General features: G+C 37.7%; 1 protein-coding gene across 12 annotated transcripts in view; it reads left to right on the top strand.

Moving 5' to 3' along the window:
- LOC133549093 (membrane-associated guanylate kinase, WW and PDZ domain-containing protein 2-like) overlaps nucleotides 1-20,083 on the top strand; it is a 292,488-nt gene that overhangs the window by 242,772 nt on the left and 29,633 nt on the right. For 6 of the 12 annotated variants that reach the window (XM_061894221.1, XM_061894216.1, XM_061894218.1 and 3 more), the window contains exons 13-18: nucleotides 9,364-9,556; nucleotides 9,676-9,794; nucleotides 14,737-14,929; nucleotides 14,997-15,212; nucleotides 19,263-19,448; nucleotides 19,527-19,809. In XM_061894221.1, the coding sequence (XP_061750205.1) occupies nucleotides 9,364-9,556; nucleotides 9,676-9,794; nucleotides 14,737-14,929; nucleotides 14,997-15,212; nucleotides 19,263-19,448; nucleotides 19,527-19,809 (1,190 nt within the window). The remainder of the gene's footprint in view (nucleotides 1-9,363; nucleotides 9,557-9,675; nucleotides 9,795-14,736; nucleotides 14,930-14,996; nucleotides 15,213-19,262; nucleotides 19,449-19,526; nucleotides 19,810-20,083) is intronic. The other 6 variants (XM_061894219.1, XM_061894226.1, XM_061894220.1 and 3 more) reach the window with 3 other exon arrangements.

Raw genomic sequence — 20,083 nt, 5'->3', positions numbered from 1 at the left:
TGTCCTTGTCGTCGTAGCGGTAAGCTGTTCCTGTTAGCTATTTGTAGTTTGTTTTCTCCTAGCCTTTTGGTTTTGTGTATTCTTGTTAGCCATTAGCTGTTTCCAGTTTTTCTGTTTCCTGCTAATAATAATAATAATAATAATGGATTAGATTTATATCGCGCTTTTCTATTGTTAGATACTCAAAGTGCTCCCAGAGAAGTTGGAACCTATCATTCATTCACACCTGGTGGTGGTAAGCTACATCTGTAGCCACAGCTGCCCTTGGGTAGACTGACGGGAGCGTGGCGTGCTAGATACCTGTTAGCTTCCACGCTAGGCCTTTTGTTTGTTATCCTCCCACGTGCGCACTTTTGGTTTGAACCCTTTGTTTGGTTTTGTTTTAGTTGTTTATATTAAAACCATGTTTTCTCACTCCATGCCGGCCTCCTTCTCTGCATCTTGGGGTTCGTCAACAACAAACTTTGACAATTTGTGAAATATTTCTTCAAACTTGTTAGGATTAAAATTCAAAATAATTATTCTGGCAAATCTAGAAAATCTGTAGAATCAAATTTAAAAGTCTTTTGAATTTCTTTTAACATTTTTGTTCTGGAAAATCTAGAAGAAAATGATTTGTCTTTGTTAGAAATATAGCTTGGTGTAATTTGTTATATATTCTAACAAAGTGCAGATTGGATTTGAACCTATTTAAAACATGTCATCAAACGCTAAAATTAATCTTAATCAGGAAAAATGACTAATGATGATCCATAAATTATTTTTTTTATTTTTCCAAAAAGATTCGAATTAGCTAGTTTTTCTCTTCTTTTTTTCGGTTGAGTTTTGAATTTTAAAGAGTCGAAATTGAGGGTAAACTATGTTTTCAAAATCGTGCTACTATTTGTCCTTGTCGTCGTAGCGGTAAGCTGTTCCTGTTAGCTATTTGTAGTTTGTTTTCTCTTAGCTTTTTGGTTTTGTGTTTTCTTGTTAGCCATTAGCTGTTCCCAGTTTTTCTGTTTCCTGCTAGATACCTGTTAGCTTCCACGCTAGGCCTTTTATTTGTTATCCGCCCACGTGCGCGCTTTTGGTTCGAACCCTTTGTTTGGTTTTGTTTTAGTTGTTTATATTAAAACCATGTTTTCTCACTCCATGCCTGCCTCCTTCTCTGCATCTTGGGGTTCGTCAACAACAAACTTTGACAATTTGTGAAATATTTCTTCAAACTTGTTATGATTAAAATTCAAAATAATTATTCTGGCAAATCTAGAAAATCTGTCGAATCAAATTTAAAAGTCTTTTGAATTTCTTTTAACATTTTTGTTCTGAAAAATCTAGAAGAAATAATGATTTGTCTTTGTTAGAAATATAGCTTGGTGTAATTTGTTATATATTCTAACAAAGTGCAGATTGGATTTTAACCTATTTAAAACATGTCATCAAATTTCTAAAATTAATCTTAATCAGGAAAAATGACTAATGATGTTCCATAAATTTGTATTTTTATTTTTCCAAAAAGATTCGAATTAGCTATTTTTTCTCTTCTTTTTTTCGGTTGAGTTTTTGAATTTTAAAGAGTCGAAATTGAGGGTAAACTATGTTTTCAAAATCGTGCTACTATTTGTCCTTGTCGTCGTAGCGGTAAGCTGTTCCTGTTAGCTATTTGTAGTTTGTTTTCTCCTAGCTTTTTGGTTTTGTGTTTTCTTGTTAGCCATTAGCTGTTTTTCTGTTTCCTGCTAGATACCTGTTAGCTTCCACGCTAGGCCTTTTGTTTGTTATCCGCCCACGTGCGCGCTTTTGTTTTGAACCCTTTGTTTGGTTTTGTTTTAGTTTATATTAAAACCATGTTTTCTCACTCCATGCCTGCCTCCTTCTCTGCATCTTGGGGTTCGTCAACAACAAACTTTGACAATTTGTGAAATATTTCTTCAAACTTGTTATGATTAAAATTCAAAATAATTATTCTGGCAAATCTAGAAAATCTGTCGAATCAAATTTAAAAGTCTTTTGAATTTCTTTTAACATTTTTGTTCTGGAAAATCTAGAAGAAAATGATTTGTCTTTGTTAGAAATATAGCTTGGTCCAATTTGTTATATATTCTAACAAAGTGCAGATTGGATTTTAACCTATTTAAAACATGTCATCAAAATTCTAAAATTAATCTTAATCAGGAAAAATGACTAATGATGTTCCATAAATTTTTATTTTTATTTTTCCAAAAAGATTCGAATTAGCTAGTTTTTCTCTTCTTTTTTTTGGTTGAGTTTTGAATTTTAAAGAGTCGAAATTGAGGGTAAACTATGTTTTCAAAATCGTGCTACTATTTGTCCTTGTCGTCGTAGCGGTAAGCTGTTCCTGTTAGCTATTTGTAGTTTGTTTTCTCCTAGCTTTTTGGTTTTGTGTTTTCTTGTTAGCCATTAGCTGTTTTTCTGTTTCCTGCTAGATACCTGTTAGCTTCCACGCTAGGCCTTTTGTTTGTTATCCGCCCTCGTGCGCGTTTTTGGTTTGAACCCTTTGTTTGGTTTTGTTTTAGTTGTTTATATTAAAACCATGTTTTCTCACTCCATGCCTGCTTCCTTCTCTGCATCTTGGGGTTCGTCAACAACAAACTTTGACAATTTGTGAAATATTTCTTCAAACTTGTTATGATTAAAATTCAAAATAATTATTCTGGCAAATCTAGAAAATCTGTCGAATCAAATTTAAAAGTCTTTTGAATTTCTTTTAACATTTTTGTTCTGGAAAATCTAGAAGAAAATGATTTGTCTTTGTTAGGAATATAGCTTGGTGTAATTTGTTATAAATTCTAACAAAGTGAAGATTGGATTTTAACCTATTTAAAACATGTCATCAAACGCTAAAATTAATCTTGATCAGGAAAAATGACTAATGATGATCCATAAATTATTTTTTTTATTATTTTCAAAAAGATCTGAATTAGCTAGTTTTTCTCTTCTTTTTTTCGGTTGAGTTTTGAATTTTAAAGAGTTGAAATTGAGGATAAACTATGTTTCAAAAAATTTTTTTATTTTTTTTTCGTGTTTTCTCCTCTTTTAAACCGTACAATTAAGTGTTTTTTTTTCATCATTTATTCTCTACAAAAAACCTTTCATAACAGACAGAAATACCCATTTTTGTATATGTATATAGATTTATTTATTAAAGGTAAATTGAGCAAATTGGCTATTTCTGGCAATTTATTGAAGTGTGTATCAAACTGGTAGCCCTTCGCATTAATCAGTACCCAAGAAGTAGCTCTTGCTTTGAAAAAGGTTGGTGACCCCTGAACTATACGCAGAGTCAGTATATGCAATCATAAAAAAAAGCGTCTTTTCAGCCTGTATTTGCCAGCCAGTCTCTCCTAATGGCTGTAAGAGAATATTCCTCCATGATGAATGTCTCCTTAGTGTTTATTGATTCCATTCATCATCCGCCGCTGTCTTTGCCGCATAATTGAGCGAGTTTGCTAAATATCCAAGACGCGTTCAAAGGGTAACGTTATTCTTTTTATGGCAATCATCCATCAAATCGGACGCCCGTCTCGTCTGGCTTCTTGGCACTTTTCTCACTTTCTTAGCTGCTTTCACCAACAATCCATCATCTCTGTGCTTTTTTTCCTAACAAATGTTACCATGCAATATTGAATCTTCTTGCTCATATTTTGTACAAATCTGCGTTAGGGGTACCTAATTGGAATGGTGCGAAACAGGAAGTCTCCAAAAATAAAACGTAATAAAAACAAAAATAAAGAGTTGCACGGCAGAAAGTGTACTTAAATGTTTGTATTTTTTATCATTTTTTTATAAACTGCACAGTAATAACCTGCACACAATAAACTGGTCAGTGTGCAGGTTTTTTTTAACAGGAAGTGATGCCCTTATATGGTCACAGCTGTGGTCAATCGATTGATGTAATCCATCAAGAACAACCTCAAAAATGAAAGTGCACAAATTATAGACAGAATGAAAAATTGTACTAAAATAAAGCAAGGACTTAAGTACAGTATCATAGGAAAATAAAGTAATACAGTTTTGTTTTAAAATGAAATAGTAAAAAAAAAATAAGTTATTAAAAAAAGTGTAATTAAAAAAATGGGTGGACAACCATTATAATAAACTTTTATTTTAATGTTTGTAAACATCTCTCTCTTTATTTTCCTAAAAAAAATTTAATTTAAAAAAATATTTTTGGACAACCATTATAATAAAAGTTGATAATGTTGTCTGTCTATCTGTGTTGGCCCTGCGATGAGGTGGCGACTTGTCCAGGGTGTACCCCGCCTTCCGCCCGATTGTAGCTGAGATAGGCGCCAGCGCCCCCCGCGACCCCGAAAGGGAATAAGCGGTAGAAAATGGATGGATGGATGGATGGCATTATAATAAAAGTTGATAATGTTGTCTGTCTATCTGTGTTGGCCCTGCGATGAGGTGGCGACTTGTCCAAGGTGTACCCCGCCTTCCGCCCGATTGTAGCTGAGATAGGAGCCAACGCCCCCCGCGACCCCAAAAAAGGGATTAAGCGGTAGAAAATGGATTGGTGGATGGGTATTGTAAAAATATATATATATATTTTTTAAATAATAAGGTAATTAAAAAAGTGTGGACAACCGTAATAGTCAAAGTTTATATCATTTTTTTTTTTAAATGAATAAAAAAAAAACATGTGTGAAAAATCATTATAATAAAAGTTTATATTATTAAAAAAAAGTAATACAAAAAATTTGTGGACAACTATTGTAATGAAAGTTTATATCATTAAAAAAAAGTAATAAAAAAGAAGTAATTAAAAAAATAGTATGGAAAACCAATATAACAACTTTATATTATTTAAAAAAAAGTAAGAAAAAAAACAAAAAAAATATGTGCACAACCTTTATAATAAAAGTTTATATTATTTTAAAAAAAAGGAATAAAGAAACAAAAAAGTGTGAACAATCATTAAAATAAAAGTTTATATTATTTTAAAAAAAGTAATAAAAACATGTGTGGACAACCATTGTAACAAAATGTTATATTATTTTAAAAAGTAATAAAAAAGAAGTAATTAAAAAAAAAGTGTGGATATCCATTATATTAAAATTGTATATTATTTAAAAAAAGTAATAAAAAAAACTAAAAATATGTGGAAAACCATTATAGTAAAAGTTTATATACTTTTTAAAAAAAGGAATAAAAAACGTATGGACAATCATTATAATAGAAGTTTATATTATTAAAAAAAAGTAATAAAAAATGTGTGGACAACCATTGTAATAAAAGTTTATATTATTAAAAAAAGTAATTAAAAAAAAGTGTGGATAACCATTATAATAAAATTGTACATTATTAAAAAAAAAGTAATAAAAAAACAAAAAATATGTGGAAAACCATTATAGTAAAAGTTTATGTAATAAAAAAAAAAAAGTAATGAAAAAATGTGTGGACAACCATTATAATAAAAGTTTATTATAACGGTTGTCCACACATTTTTATATATATATTTTTTTATTACTTTTTTTTTTGTTTTTACTTTATTTTCCTAAAAAAAAAAAAAAAAGTCATTAAAAACAACGCGTGGACAACCATTTTAATAAAAGTTTATATTATAAAAAAAAAAGATATAAAAAAAGTAATTAAAAAAATGTGTGGGCAACCATTAAAATACAATTTTATATTACTTTAAAAAAAGTAATAGAAAAACAAAAAAAATATGTAGACAACCATTATAATAAAAGTTTATGTAATAAAAAATGTGTGGACAACCATTATAATAACATTTTAATATAATGGTTGTCCACACATTTTTATTCCTTTTTTTTTTTACTTTATTGTCCTCTGATACTGTACTTTGTACCGAGTCTTTGATTTATTTGGTACGATTTTCCACACCGTCTATTATTTGTGCACTTTCATTCTGAGGTTGTTCTTGATTAATGACATCAATCGACTGAAAGCGGTGTGGCCTGTGCACTTTGTATTAGGAGTGTACCTAATGGAAGGGCCAGGGACATATGAGATGACAAAAAGATCAATAAAAGGTTGAGATGATCATTAAGGGTGTGATGGTGCACACACCTGTGCACGTTGTTTCATCAATAATCAGCAAAGAGGAAAGCATTCATGAAAGATAACATCTTTTGTGACTTTTACTCCAAAACCCCTCATTTTAGATGTTTCTTTCTTGTAATATAATGACATTATTTACCTTTATTTGTTTTATTAATTACATTTTACTCTCTTTTTCTTAGTAATATTCTAATACAATTATAACTAAATATGTGTTTTTAAATATTTGTTTCAATGTATTATTTATGTCTGTTTTTGTAGTTTTATAACTTAATCTTTTAATATAAAAAAAGATTGTAAAATGAAAAACATTTTTACATTTCCTGGTATTATTGCAACTTTATTTTCTTTCTTTTTTTAACAATGTCATTATTTTCTTTTTTTCTGTTAATGTTATTCAAATGAAATGATTACTATATTTTTTTTAATATTTGAACTTATAGTGTGTTTTTAAAAAAATATATATATTATTTATATCTATTTTTGTAGTATCAAAATGTAATTTAAATAATTTTTTTAAAAGATTATAAAAGTAAATATTTAAATATAACATACTCTATTCTCATATTAGAGTGATGTGCTGAATGTAGAACATTTTCTTGTAATATTACAACTTAATTGATCTTTTTTATTTTTTTTGTCAATTCCATTTTACTCTCTTTTCTTAGTAATATTCTAATAAAAGTGCCCATTTTACCAATTTTTTTTTTTTTATGCCTCAACAACCTGTAGAAAGGGTGGTCCCCACAAAACCTGAACAACAATTTGGTGCCCATTCCAAATGATAACCAGTGTGTGTGTGTGTGTGTGTGTGCAATGCCGACTTAATGGGGACATCGCTCTGTTTACACAGTCAACTTTAGGGGACCTGTGACGGTATGGGGATGAAAAAACAGGTCCCCTAAAGATAAACCTTTTTAAATGATAGTCAGTTCCATTCTAAACCATATTAACTTTTTCCCCCCAGGGTCCCCAGTAAGCAGGATCAGCACATTACTTCATCAATCCAGAGATTTAAAGACTTGTATGAGCTAACTGGGCAGTGGCCATTTTACCATTTTTTTTTTTTTATGCCTCAACAACCTGTAGAAAGGGTGGTCCCCACAAATCCTGAACAACGACTTGGTGCCCATTCCAAATGCTAACCAGTGTGTGTGTGTGTGTATTCTGTCAATGCCGACTTAATGGGGACATTGCTCTTTTCACACAATCACCTTTAGGGGACCTCTGATGGTATGGGGACGAAAATACAGGTCCCCCAAAGGGAAACCTTTTTAAATGATAGTTGGCTCCATTCTGAACCATATTAACTTTCCCCCCCAGGGTCCCCAGTAATAATGATCAGCACATTACTTCATCAATCCAGAGATTTAAAGACGTGTATGAGCTAACTGGGCAGTGGCCATTTTACCTCATTTTGTTTTTTATGCCTCAACAACCTGTTGAAAGGGTGGTCCCCACAAGTCCTGAACAACAATTTGGTCCCCATGCCAAATGATAACCAGTGTGTGGGTGTGTGTATTTTGGCAATGCCGACTTAATGGGGACATCGCTCTGTTTACACAGTCACATTTAGGGGACCTCTGATGGTATGGGGACAAAAAAACAGGTCCCCCAAAGGGAAACCTTTTTAAATGATAGTTGGCTCCATTCTGAACCATATTAACTTTTCCCCCCCAGGTTCCCCAGTAATAATGATCAGCACATTACTTCATCAATCCAGAGATTTAAAGACGTGTATGAGCTAACTGGGCAGTGGCCTTTTTACCTCATTTTGTTTTTTATGCCTCCACAACCTGTCGAAAGGGTGGTCCCCACAAGTCCTGAACAACAACTTGGTCCCCATTCCAAATAATAACCAGTGTGTGTGTGTGTTCTGGCAATGCTCACTTAATGGGACACCTCTCTGTTTACACAGTCACCTTTAGGGGATCTCTGACGGTATGGGGACAAAAAAACAGGTCCCCCAAAGGTAAACCTTTTTAAATGATAGTTGGCTCCATTCTGAACCATATTAACTTTTCCCCCCCAGGTTCCCCAGTAATAATGATCAGCACATTACTTCATCAATCCAGAGATTTAAAGACGTGTATGAGCTAACTGGGCAGTGGCCTTTTTACCTCATTTTGTTTTTTATGCCTCCACAACCTGTCGAAAGGGTGGTCCCCACAAGTCCTGAACAACAACTTGGTCCCCATTCCAAATAATAACCAGTGTGTGTGTGTGTGTATTCTGGCAATGCCGACTTAATGGGGACATCGCTCTTTTACACAATCACCTTTAGGGGACCTGTGACGGTATGGGGACGAAAAAACAGGTACCCCAAAGGGAAACCTTTTTAAATGATAGTCGGATCCATTCTGAACCATATTAACTTTCCCCCCCCAGGGTCCCCAGCAATAATGATCAGCACATTACTTCATCAATCCAGAGATTTAAAGACGTGTATGAGCTAACTGGGCAGTGGCCTTTTTACCTCATTTTGTTTTTATGCCTCAACAACCTGTAGAAAGTGTGGTCCCCACAAGTCCTGAACAACAACTTGGTCCCCATTCCGTATAATAACCGGTGTGTGTGTATTCTGGCAATGCCGACTAAATGGGGACATTCCTTACTTCATCAATCCAGAGATTTAAAAACGTGTATGAGCTAACTGTGCAGTGGCCTTTTTACCTCATTTTGTTTTTATGCCTCAACAACCTGTAGAAAGGGTGGTCCCCACAAGTCCTGAACAACAACTTGGTCCCCATTCCAAATGATAACCAGTGTGTGTGTGTGTTCTGGCAATGCTCACTTAATGGGGACACCTCTCTGTTTACACAGTCACCTTTAGGGGACTTCTGACGTTATGGGGACAAAAAAAACAGGACCCCCAAAGGTAAACCTTTTTGAATAATAGTCAGATCCTTTCTGAACCATATTAACTTTTTACCCCCAGGGTCCCCAGCAATAATGATCAGCACATTACTTCATCAATCCAGAGATTTAAATATTTGTATGAGCTAACTGGGCAGTGGCCATTTTAGCAATATTTTTTATGCCTCAACAACCTGTAGAAAGGGTGGTCCCCACAAGTCCTGAACAACAACTTGATCCCCATTCCAAATAATAACCAGTGTGTGTGTGTGTGTGTGTATTCTGGCAATGACGACTAAATGAGGACATTCCTTACTTCATCAATCCAGAGATTTAAAAACGTGTATGAGCTAACTGGGCCTTTTTACCTCATTTTGTTTTTTATGCCTCCACAACCTGTAGAAAGGGTGGTCCCCACAAGTCCTGAACAACAACTTGGTCACCATTCCGTATGATAACCAGTGTGTGTGTGTGTGTGTGTAGTTACCAGAGCAGTGGGACCCCCACGGAAGCCCCCAGGCCAACATGTCGGGTCCAGTCCTCCCTCCGGGCACTCCCTTCCCCAACCAGCCTCAGCACCGCACGTCCGTGCCGGACTCCACCGAAGGGTTCGACCTCAACAAGCCAGACCCTTACGACCTTTACGAGAAGTCCAGGGCCATCTACGAGAGTCGACGTGAGTTTTGACGTCGGCCCGTCATCCTTCGCTCCTCTTCGATTTGCTGCCGAGAAAAGAACGAAACCATAACGCTGCGTGTGTGTGTGTGTGTTTATGTTTATGTGTGTGTGTGTTAGCAGGTCTTGAATACGAAGAGGTAGAGGTGCACCTTCTGAGGGAGAAGACGGGTTTCGGCTTCCGCATCCTGGGTGGAGACGAGGCCGTGCAGGCTGTGAGTCCGGACGCCCGTGACAAGGCTCGTATGGGACGGGCTGGACCTCACACGTCTTCTTTTTTGTTTAACCCTCACACACTTTCACACCCTCCATCTTAAAGGCCTACTGAAACCCACTACTACCCACCAGGCAGAAATATGAAATATTAACATTGCAACACATGCCAATACGGCCTTTTTAGTTTACTAAATTTGCAATTTTAAATTTCGCGCGAAGTGTCCTGTTGAAAAGGTGTGACGTCACGGATTGTAGCGGACTTTTTCATCCAGCGCCGATCCCAGCTATAAGTCGTCTGCTTTAATCGCATAATTCCACAATAATCTGGACATCTGTGTTGCTGAATCTTTTGCAATTTTGTTCAATTAATAATGGAGACGTCAAAGAAGAAAGATGTAGGTGGGAAGCGGTGTATTGCGGCCGCCTTTAGCCACACAAACACAGCCGGTGTTTCCTTGTTTACATTCCCGAAAGCTGACGGTAAAGCTTTACTACAGTGAAGTGAAGTGAATTATATTTATATAGCGCTTTTCTCAAGTGACTCAAAGCGCTTTACATAGTGACACCCAATATCTAAGTTATATTTAAACCAGTGTGGGTGGCACTGGGAGCAGGTGGGTAAAGTGTCTTGCCCAAGGACACAACGGCAGTAACTAGGATGGCACAAGCGGGAATCGAACCTGCAACCCTCAAGTTGCTGGCACGGCCACTCTACCAACCGAGCTATGCCGCCCCCACGGAGCGGTCAAGCGAGCATGGTTCCCGACCACATGTCAACCGGCAGGTTTCGGTAAGAAAATGGTGGTAGTAAGTCGGCTCTTACCGTAGTTATGAGCGGAGAGCTTGCGTCGTGCCTCGCCTCCTGCAGCTGCGGACTCTCTTGCCTCCTCCCGACGGCCGCCCCCGACCGTCAGATGCTTACACCGTGGAGGAGGGAGGAAAAAATAAATCTCAGCCGGGCTGCCTTGCCTCGTCGAGAAACGTGGCTTCCATCGAACACACTGGCGGTCGCCACACCCCTCTGACTTTCAGGTACGACTATATAATCTCACTAAAACACTAGTAACACAATAAGGAGATAGGGGATTTTCCAGAATTATCCTAGTAAATGTGTCTAATAACATCTGAATCGCTCCCACTGTATAGTCTTTTTTTTTTTTTTTTGTAGTCCTTTACTCGCACTTTCCTCATCCACGAATCTTTCGTCCTTGCTCAAAGGTGGGAAGCTTTTAGCCTTTAGCTAAACACAGTCGGTGTTTCCTTGTTTAAAATTCCCGAAGATGAAGCTTTACTATGGATCAGAGCGGTCAAGAGAACATGGATCCTGACCAAATGTCAACCCACAGTTTTCGGTGAGAAAATTGTGGTAATAAGTCAGCTCTTACCGGAGACATCAGCGGAGCTTCCCGTCTTGCTGCTGCTGCGTGACTTCCCTCAGAGACTCTGGCGTCAACTCACCTGTGGCCACACCCCTTCGACTTTCAGGTACTTTATAATCTCACTAAAAGACTAGTAACACAATAGGCAGATAAGGGATTTTCCAGAATTATCCTAGTAAATGTGTCAAATAACATCTAAATCGCTCCCACTGCAATCGCCTTTAAAAAAAAAAATTGTTTTAATAGTCCTTCACTCTAAATTTCCTCATCCACGAATCTTTCAACCTTGCTCAAATTAATGGGGAAATTGTCGCTTTCTCGGTCCGAATAGCTCTAGCTGCTGGTGGCCATGATTGTAAACAATGTGAGGATGTGAGGAGCTCCACAACCCGTGACGTCACGCGCACATCGTCTGCTACTTCCGGCAATTTATTGAAGTGTGTATCAAACTGGTAGCCCTTGGTATTAATCAGTACCCAAGAAGTAGCTCTTGGTTTCAAAAAGGTTGCTGACCCCTGCACTAGAGAGAGTGTTTACACTCAAACATACACCAGTGAAGATGTCACGATGTGTAAATGGTAAATAAAAAACAGAATACAATGATTTGCAAATCCTTTTGTTATTTTTTTACAAATAATCATGAACTTAGAATTTAATGGCAGCAACACATTGCAAAAAAAAGTTGCCAGAGGGGCATTTTTACCAGTGTGTTACATGGCCTTTCCTTTTAACAACACTCAGTAAAAATCATTGTATTCTGTTTTTATTTAGCATTTACACAAGGTGACAACATACACACAAACATACATCTACACTACACACATAGGAACACACACAGCTGCCTCCCATACTCACTAATGCCTTGCAAACATGTGTCAATGCTAACATGTGTGAATGCTAACATGTCAATGCTAACATGTGTCAGTGCTAACATGTGTTAATGCTAACATGTAAATGCTAACATGTGAAAATGCTAACATGTGTCAATGCTAGCATGTGTCAGTGCTAACATGTGTAAGTGCTAACATGTGTTAATGCTAACATATAAATGCTAACATGTGAAAATGCTAACATGTGTCAGTGCTAACATGTGTTAATGCTAACATGTAAATGCTAACATGTGAAAATGCTAACATGTGTCAATGCTAGCATGGGTCAGTGCTAACATGTGTAAGTGCTAACATGTGTTGATGCTAACATGGGTCAATGCTAAAATGTGTCAGTGCTAACATGTCAATGCTAACATGTGTCAGTGCTAACATGTGTCAATGCTGACATGTGTGAATGCTAACATGTCAATGCTAACATGTGTCAGTGCTAACATGTGTCAATGCTAACATGTCAATGCTAACATGTGAAAATGCTGACATGTGTTAATGCTAACATGTGTCAGTGCTAACATGTGTCAATGCTAACATGTCAATGCTAACATGTGTCAGTGCTAACATGTGTCAGTGCTAACATGTGTCAATGCTAACATGTGTCAGTGCTAACATGTGTCAATGGTAACATGTGTCAATGGTAACATGTGTCAAAGCTAACATGTGTCAATGCTAACATGTGTGAATGCTAACTTGTGTGAATGCTAACATGTCAATGCTAACATATGTCATTGCTAACATGTGTCAATGCTAACATGTGTGAATGCTAACATGTGTGAATGCTAACATGTCAATGCTAACATGCGTTAATGCTAACATGTCAATGCAAACATGTGTCAATGCTAACATGTGTCAGTGCTAACATGTGTCAATGCTAACATGTAAATGCTAACATGTGAAAATGCTAACATGTGTCAATGCTAGCATGTGTCAGTGCTAACATGTGTAAGTGCTAACATGTGTTGATGCTAACATGGGTCAATGCTAAAATGTGTCAGTGCTAACATGTCAATGCTAACATGTGTCAGTGCTAACATGTGTCAATGCTAACATGTGTCAGTGCTAACATGTGTCAATGCTAACATGTGTCAGTGCTAACATGTGTCAATGCTAACATGTATTAATGCTAACATGTCAATGCTAACATGTGTCAGTGCTAACATGTATCAATGCTAACATATGTCAGTGCTAACATGTGTCAATGCTAACATGTGTCAGAGCTAACATGTGTTAATGCTAATATGTGTTAATGCTAACATGTCAATGCTAACATGTGTCAATGCTAACATGTGTCAGTGCTAACATGTGTCAATGCTAAGATTTGTCAGTGCTAACATGTGTCAGTGCTAACATGTGTCAATGCTAAGATGTGTCAGTGCTAACATGTGTTAATACTAACATGGGTAAATGCTAACATGGGTGAATGCTAACATGTGTCAATGCTAACATGTGTGAATGCTAACATGTCAATGCTAACATGTGTCAGTGCTAACATGTGTCAATGCTAACATGTAAATGCTAACATGTGAAAATGCTAACATGTGTCAATGCTAGCATGTGTCAGTGCTAACATGTGTAAGTGCTAACATGTGTTGATGCTAACATGGGTCAATGCTAAAATGTGTCAGTGCTAGCATGTCAATGCTAACATGTGTCAGTGCTAACATGTGTCAATGCTAACATGTGTCAATGCTAACATGTGTCAGTGCTAACATGTGTCAATGCTAACATGTGTCAATGCTAACATGTCAATGCTAACATGTGTCAATGCTAACATGTGTCAGAGCTAACATGTGTTAATGCTAATATGTGTTAATGCTAACATGTCAATGCTAACATGTGTCAATGCTAACATGGGTGAATGCTAACATGTGTCAATGCTAACATGTGTCAATGCTAACATGTCAATGCTAACATGTGTCAGTGCTAACATGTGTCAATGCTAACGTGTCAGAGCTAAGATGTGTCAATGCTAGCATATGTTAGTGCTAACATGTGTCAAAGCTAACGTGAAAATGCTGACATGTATGAATGCTAACATGTCAATGGTAACATGTTTTAATGTTAACATATGTCAGTGCTAACAAGTGTCTGTGCTAACATGTGTTAATGCTAACATGTGTTAATGCTAACCAGTGTCAGTGCTAACATGTGTCAATGCTAACATGTGTTAATGCTAACATGTCAGTGCTAACATGTCAGTGCTAACATGTGTCCGTGCTAACATGTGTCAATGCTAACATGTGTTAATGCTAACATGTGTCAATGCTAACACGTGTCAATGCTAACATGTCTTGATGCTAACATGTCAGTGCTAACATATGTCAATGCTAACACGTCCCGGTGCTAACATGTGTCAATGCTACTATGTGTCAGTGCTAACATGTCTCGGTGCTAACATGTCAGTGCTGACAATTGTTGATGCTAACACGTGTCAATGCTAACATATGTTAATGCTAACATGTCAATGCTAACATATGTCAGTGCTAACATGTGTTAATGCTAACATGTGTTAATGCTAACATGTGTCAATGCTTACATGTGAAAATGCTAACATGTGTAAATGCTAACATGTCAACGCTAACATGTGAAAATGCTAACATGTCAATGCTAACATGTGTTAATGCTAAAATGTCAATGCTAACATGTGTTAGTGCTAACAAGTCAACATTCTGCTAACGACCACCTTGCGCGTGTGCGAGCAGATCGTCATCGGCGCCATCATCGAGAACACCCCCGCCGAGCGCGACGGGCGACTGCGGCCGGGCGACGAGCTGATCTCGGTGGACAAGAACGTGGTCGCCGGGAAGCCGCACAAGTACGTCATCGACCTGATGCACGCCGCCGCTCGCAACGGCCAAGTCAGCTTGACCGTGAGGAGGAGGCTGCAGATGCTGGGTGAGGAGCACAAAGATTGTCTATGAAGGCCAGGACGCTCACTCCGACCCACCTCGCCGTCCTCCAGGCGAGGCGTGCCCCGTCAACGGCCGCAGCCCCAGCCTGGTGTCCACTCAGCACAGCTCGCCGCGCAGCGACCCGCCTCCGGTCGCCGTGGCGACGGCGTGCGCTCACCAGGACGGCGTGCAGACCAGCGACGTGGTCATCCATCGCCAAGACAACGAGGGCTTCGGCTTCGTCATCATCAGCTCCCTCAACAGGCCCGAGAACGCCGCCGTCATCAGTGAGCATCCTCTTTTCTTTTTTTTAAATACATCGAGCCATCTTCTCATGCTTCTCGGTCAGGTAAAGGATCTTTGATCGGCGCTTGTCAGGCCAGTCCTTTAAAAAAAGCAGTGCACTTCTGTCACATTAAGGATCTTTGTTTTGAAGCATAAAGAACTGCAGTGACTTTGTTGTATAGAGGATCTTTGATCAGTCCTTGTCTAGTAGGCCCTTAAAAAAAGCAGTGCACTTCTGTCACATTAAGGATCTTTGTTCTGAAGCATAAAGAACTGCAGTGACTTTGTTGTATAAAGGATCTTTGATCAGTCCTTGTCAAGTAGGTCCTTTAAAAAAAGCAGTGCACTCCTGTCATATTAAGGATCTTTGCTTTGAAAAAGGTCCTTAAAAAACAGCAGTGCTCCTGTTGTATAAAGGATCTTTGATTAGTGGTTGTCAAGCAGTTTTTTTTTTTTTAAAGCAGTGCACTCCTGTCATATGGAGGATCTTTGACGAGTTGTTTTGAAGTATTTCCTTAAAAAAAGCAGTGCACTCCTGTCATATTAAGGATCTTTGCTTTGAAAAAGGTCCTTAAAAATCAGCAGTGCTCCTGTTGTATAAAGGATCTTTGATTAGTGGTTGTCAAGCAGTTTTTTTGTTTTTTTCTAAAGCAGTGCACTCCTGTCATATAGAGGATCTTTGAAGTATTTCCTTAAAGACAGCAGTTCTCCTGTCATATAGATGATCTTTGACGAGTTATTTTGAAGTATTTCCTTAAAAATAGCAGTGCACTCATGTCAAATACAGGATTGTTGATAATTTTTTTTAAGTATTTCCTTAAAAAAAGCATTGCACTCCTGTCATATAGAGGATCTTTGTTTTGAAATGGGTATTTAAAAAACAGCAGTGCTCCTTTTGTATAAAGGATCTTTGATGAGTGGTTGTCAAGCAGGTTCTTTAAAAAAGCAGTACACTCTTGCCATATAGAGGATCTTTGAGGAGTTGTTTTGAAGTATTTCCTTAAAAAAAGCAGCGCACTCCTGTCAAATAGATGATCTTTGACTAGTTGTTTTGAAGTATTTCCTTAAAAACAGCTGTTCTCCTGTCATATAGATGATCTTTGACTAGTTATTTCGAAGTATTTCCTTAAAAATATCAGTGCACTCATGTTAAATACAGGATCTTTGATGAGTTTTTTTTAAAAGTATTTCTTTTAAAAAAGCAGTGTACTTCTGTCATATAAAGGATCTTTGTTTTGAAGCATAAAGAACTGCAATGACTTTGTGGTATAAAGGATCTTTGATCAGTCCTTGTCTAGTAGGTCCTTTAAAAAAAGCAGTGCACTCCTGTCATATTAAGGATATTTGCTTTGAAAAAGGTCCTTAAAAAACAGCAGTGCTCCTGTTGTATAAAGGATCTTTGATTAGTTGTTGTCAAGCAGTTTTTTTTAAAGCAGTGCACTCCTGTCATATAGATGATCTTTGACGAGTTGTTTTGAAGTATTTCCTTAAAAAAGCAGTGCACTCCTGTCATATAGAGGATCTTTGTTTTAAAATAGGTATTTAACAAACAGCAGTGCTCCTTTTGTATAAAGGATCTTTGATGAGTGGTTGTCAAGCAGGTTCTTTAAAAAAGCAGTACACTCTTGCCATATAGAGGATCTTTGACGAGTTGTTTTGAAGTATTTCCTTAAAAAAAAGCAGCGCACTCCTGTCAAATAGATGATCTTTGACTAGTTGTTTTGAAGTATTTCCTTAAAAACAGCAGCGCACTCCTGTCATATAAATAATCTTTAAAGTATTTCCTTAAAGACAGCAGTTCTCCTGTCATATAGATGATCTTTGACTAGTTATTTTGAAGTATTTCCTTAAAAACAGCGGCGCGCTCCTGTCATATAAAGGATCTTTGAAGTATTTCCTTAAAGACAGCAGTTCTCCTGTCGTATAGATGATCTTTGACGAGTTTTTTTGAAGTATTTCCTTCAAAAAAAAAGCAGCGCACTCCTGTCAAATAGATGATCTTTGACTAGTTGTTTAGAAGTATTTCCATAAAAACAGCAGCGCGCTCCTGTCATATAAAGGATCTTTGAAGTATTTCCTTAAAGACAGCAGTTCTCCTGTCATATAGATGATCTTTGACGAGTTGTTTTGAAGTATTTCCTTAAAAAAAAGCAGCGCACTCCTGTCAAATAGATGATCTTTGACTAGTTGTTTTGAAGTATTTCCTTAAAAACAGCAGTGCACTCCTGTCATATCAATCAATCAATGTTTACTTATATAGCCCTAAATCACTAGTGTCTCAAAGGGCTGCACAAACCACCACGACATCCTCGGTAGGCCCACATAAGGGCAAGGAAAACTCACACCCAGTGGGACATCGGTGACAATAATGATCCAGTGGGACGTGTTCCTTAAAGACAGCAGTTCTCCTGTCATATAGATGATCTTTGACGAGTTATTTTGAAGTATTTCCTTAAAAATAGCAGTGCACTCATGTTATATACAGGATCTTTGATGAGTTTTTTTTTCAAGTATTTCCTTTAAAAAAGCAGTGTACTCCTGTCATATAAAGGATCTTTGAAATATTTCCTTAAAGACAGCAGTGCTCCTGTCAGACATATATGATCTTTGAAGCGTTGTTTTGAAGTATTTCCTTAAAAAAACAGTTCAGTCCTGTCATATAGAGGATCTTTGCCGAGTTGTTTTGAAGTATTTCCTTAAAAAAAAGCAATGCACTTTAGTCATGTAGAAGATCTTTGACTAGTTGTTTTGAAGTATTTCCTTAAAAAATAAAGCAGCGCACTCCTGTCATAAAGATGATCTTTGTCTAGTTGTTTTGAAGTATTTCCTTAAAACAGCAGTGCGCTCCTGTCATATATATGATCTTTGACTAGTTGTTTTAAAGTATTTCCTTAAAAACCGCAGTGCACTCCTGTCTTATAGATAATCTTTGACAAGTTGTTTTGAAGTATTTCTTTAAAAAAAGCAGTGCTCCTGGCATAGAGATGATCTTTGAAGAGTTGTTTTGAAGTATTTCCTTAAAAAGAACAGTTCAGTCCTGTTATATAGAGGATCTTTGCCGAGTTGTTTTGAAGTATTTCCTTAAAAAAAAGCAGTGCACTTCAGTCATGTAGAAGATCTTTGACTAGTTGTTTTGAAGTATTTCCTTAAAACAGCAGTGCGCTCCTGTCATATGGATGATCTTTGACTAGTTGTTTTAAAGTATTTCCTTAAAAACCGCAGTGCACTCCTGTCTGATAGATAATCTTTGACAAGTTGTTTTAAAGTATTTCCTTAAAAACCGCAGTGCACTCCTGTCTTATAGATAATCTTTGACAAGTTGTTTTGAAGTATTTCTTTAAAAAAAGCAGTGCTCCTGGCATAGAGATGATCTTTGAAGAGTTGTTTTGAAGTATTTCCTTAAAAAAAACAGTTCAGTCCTGTTATATAGAGGATCTTTGCCGAGTTGTTTTGAAGTATTTCCTTAAAAAATAAAGCAGCGCACTCCTGTCATAAAGATGATCTTTGTCTAGTTGTTTTGAAGTATTTCCTTAAAAACAGCAGTGCACTCCTGTCATATAGATGATCTTTGACTAGTTGTTTTAAAGTATTTCCTTAAAAACCGCAGTGCACTCCTGTCTTATATATAATCTTTGACAAGTTGTTTTTAAGTATTTCTTTAAAAAAAAGCAGTGCTCCTGGCATAGAGATGATCTTTGAAGAGTTGTTTTGAAGTATTTCCTTAAAAAAACCAGTTCAGTCCTGTCATATAGAGGATCTTTGCCGAGTTGTTTTGAAGTATTTCCTTAAAAAATAAAGCAGTGGACTCCTGTCATAAAGATGATCTTTGTCTAGTTGTTTTGAAGTATTTCCTTAAAACAGCAGTGCACTCTTGTCATATAGATGATCTTTGACTAGTTGTTTTAAAGTATTTCCTTAAAAACCGCAGTGCACTCCTGTCTTATAGATAATCTTTGACAAGTTGTTTTGAAGTAATTCTTTCAAAAAAGCAGCGCTCCTGTCATATAGATGATCTTTGACTTACCGGCATTGTCGTCCCTCCCTGTTTGCAGCTGTGCCCCACAAAATCGGGCGTATAATCGAGGGCAGCCCCGCAGACAGGTGTGGCAAGTTGAAGGTGGGCGACCGCATCCTGGCGGTGAACGGACAGTCCATCATCAGCATGCCTCACGCCGACATCGTCAAGCTCATCAAAGACGCCGGCCTCACCGTCACGCTGCACATCATCCCGGAGGAAGGCGAGCGCTCTTTCGGTGTGGCGGCGTCGGTTCAGAGTGTGTCATGTGACCTTACGCCACGCCCCCTGCTCTCCACAGGGTCCCAGTCCGGGCCCGGCTCCGAGAAACAGAGCCCCATGACCCAGAAACACGGCGCCCAGCCCAACGCCGCGGCCCTGAGCGGGCAGGCGGCGCCTCAGATGTCGCTTCAGCCGGGCCAGCAGGCGTCGGGTCAGCCCGCTCAGACGCCGGCTCCCAGCAGTCAGATCCTGGTTTGTCCTCCCGCACCGCCGCCATCGCACCCCACAGTGGCGGGCACGCAGCAGAGCCCCGTGGCACATCCCTCTGGACCTCTGCCGCCGCTCTACCTCCACGACGGCAGGTATGTGCTTCACTGAAAGAAATTACACTAGTGGCCTTTTGGAGGTACTGTTAAATGTTACACATGTTTCATGTTGCCTTTTAGAGGTACTGTTGGAATGTTACATTTAATATTAATATTACACATGTTTCATGTTGCCTTTTAGAGGTACTGTTGGAATGTTACATTTAATATTAATATTACACATGTTTCATGTTGCCTTTTAGAGGTACTGTTGGAATATTACATTTAATATTAATATTACACATGTTTCATGTTGCCTTTTAGAGGTACT

Source organism: Nerophis ophidion, linkage group LG03 (genome assembly GCF_033978795.1).
Source record: "Nerophis ophidion isolate RoL-2023_Sa linkage group LG03, RoL_Noph_v1.0, whole genome shotgun sequence".
NCBI lineage: Eukaryota > Metazoa > Chordata > Actinopteri > Syngnathiformes > Syngnathidae > Nerophis > Nerophis ophidion.
This window is presented reverse-complemented; position numbering and strand designations above follow the sequence as displayed.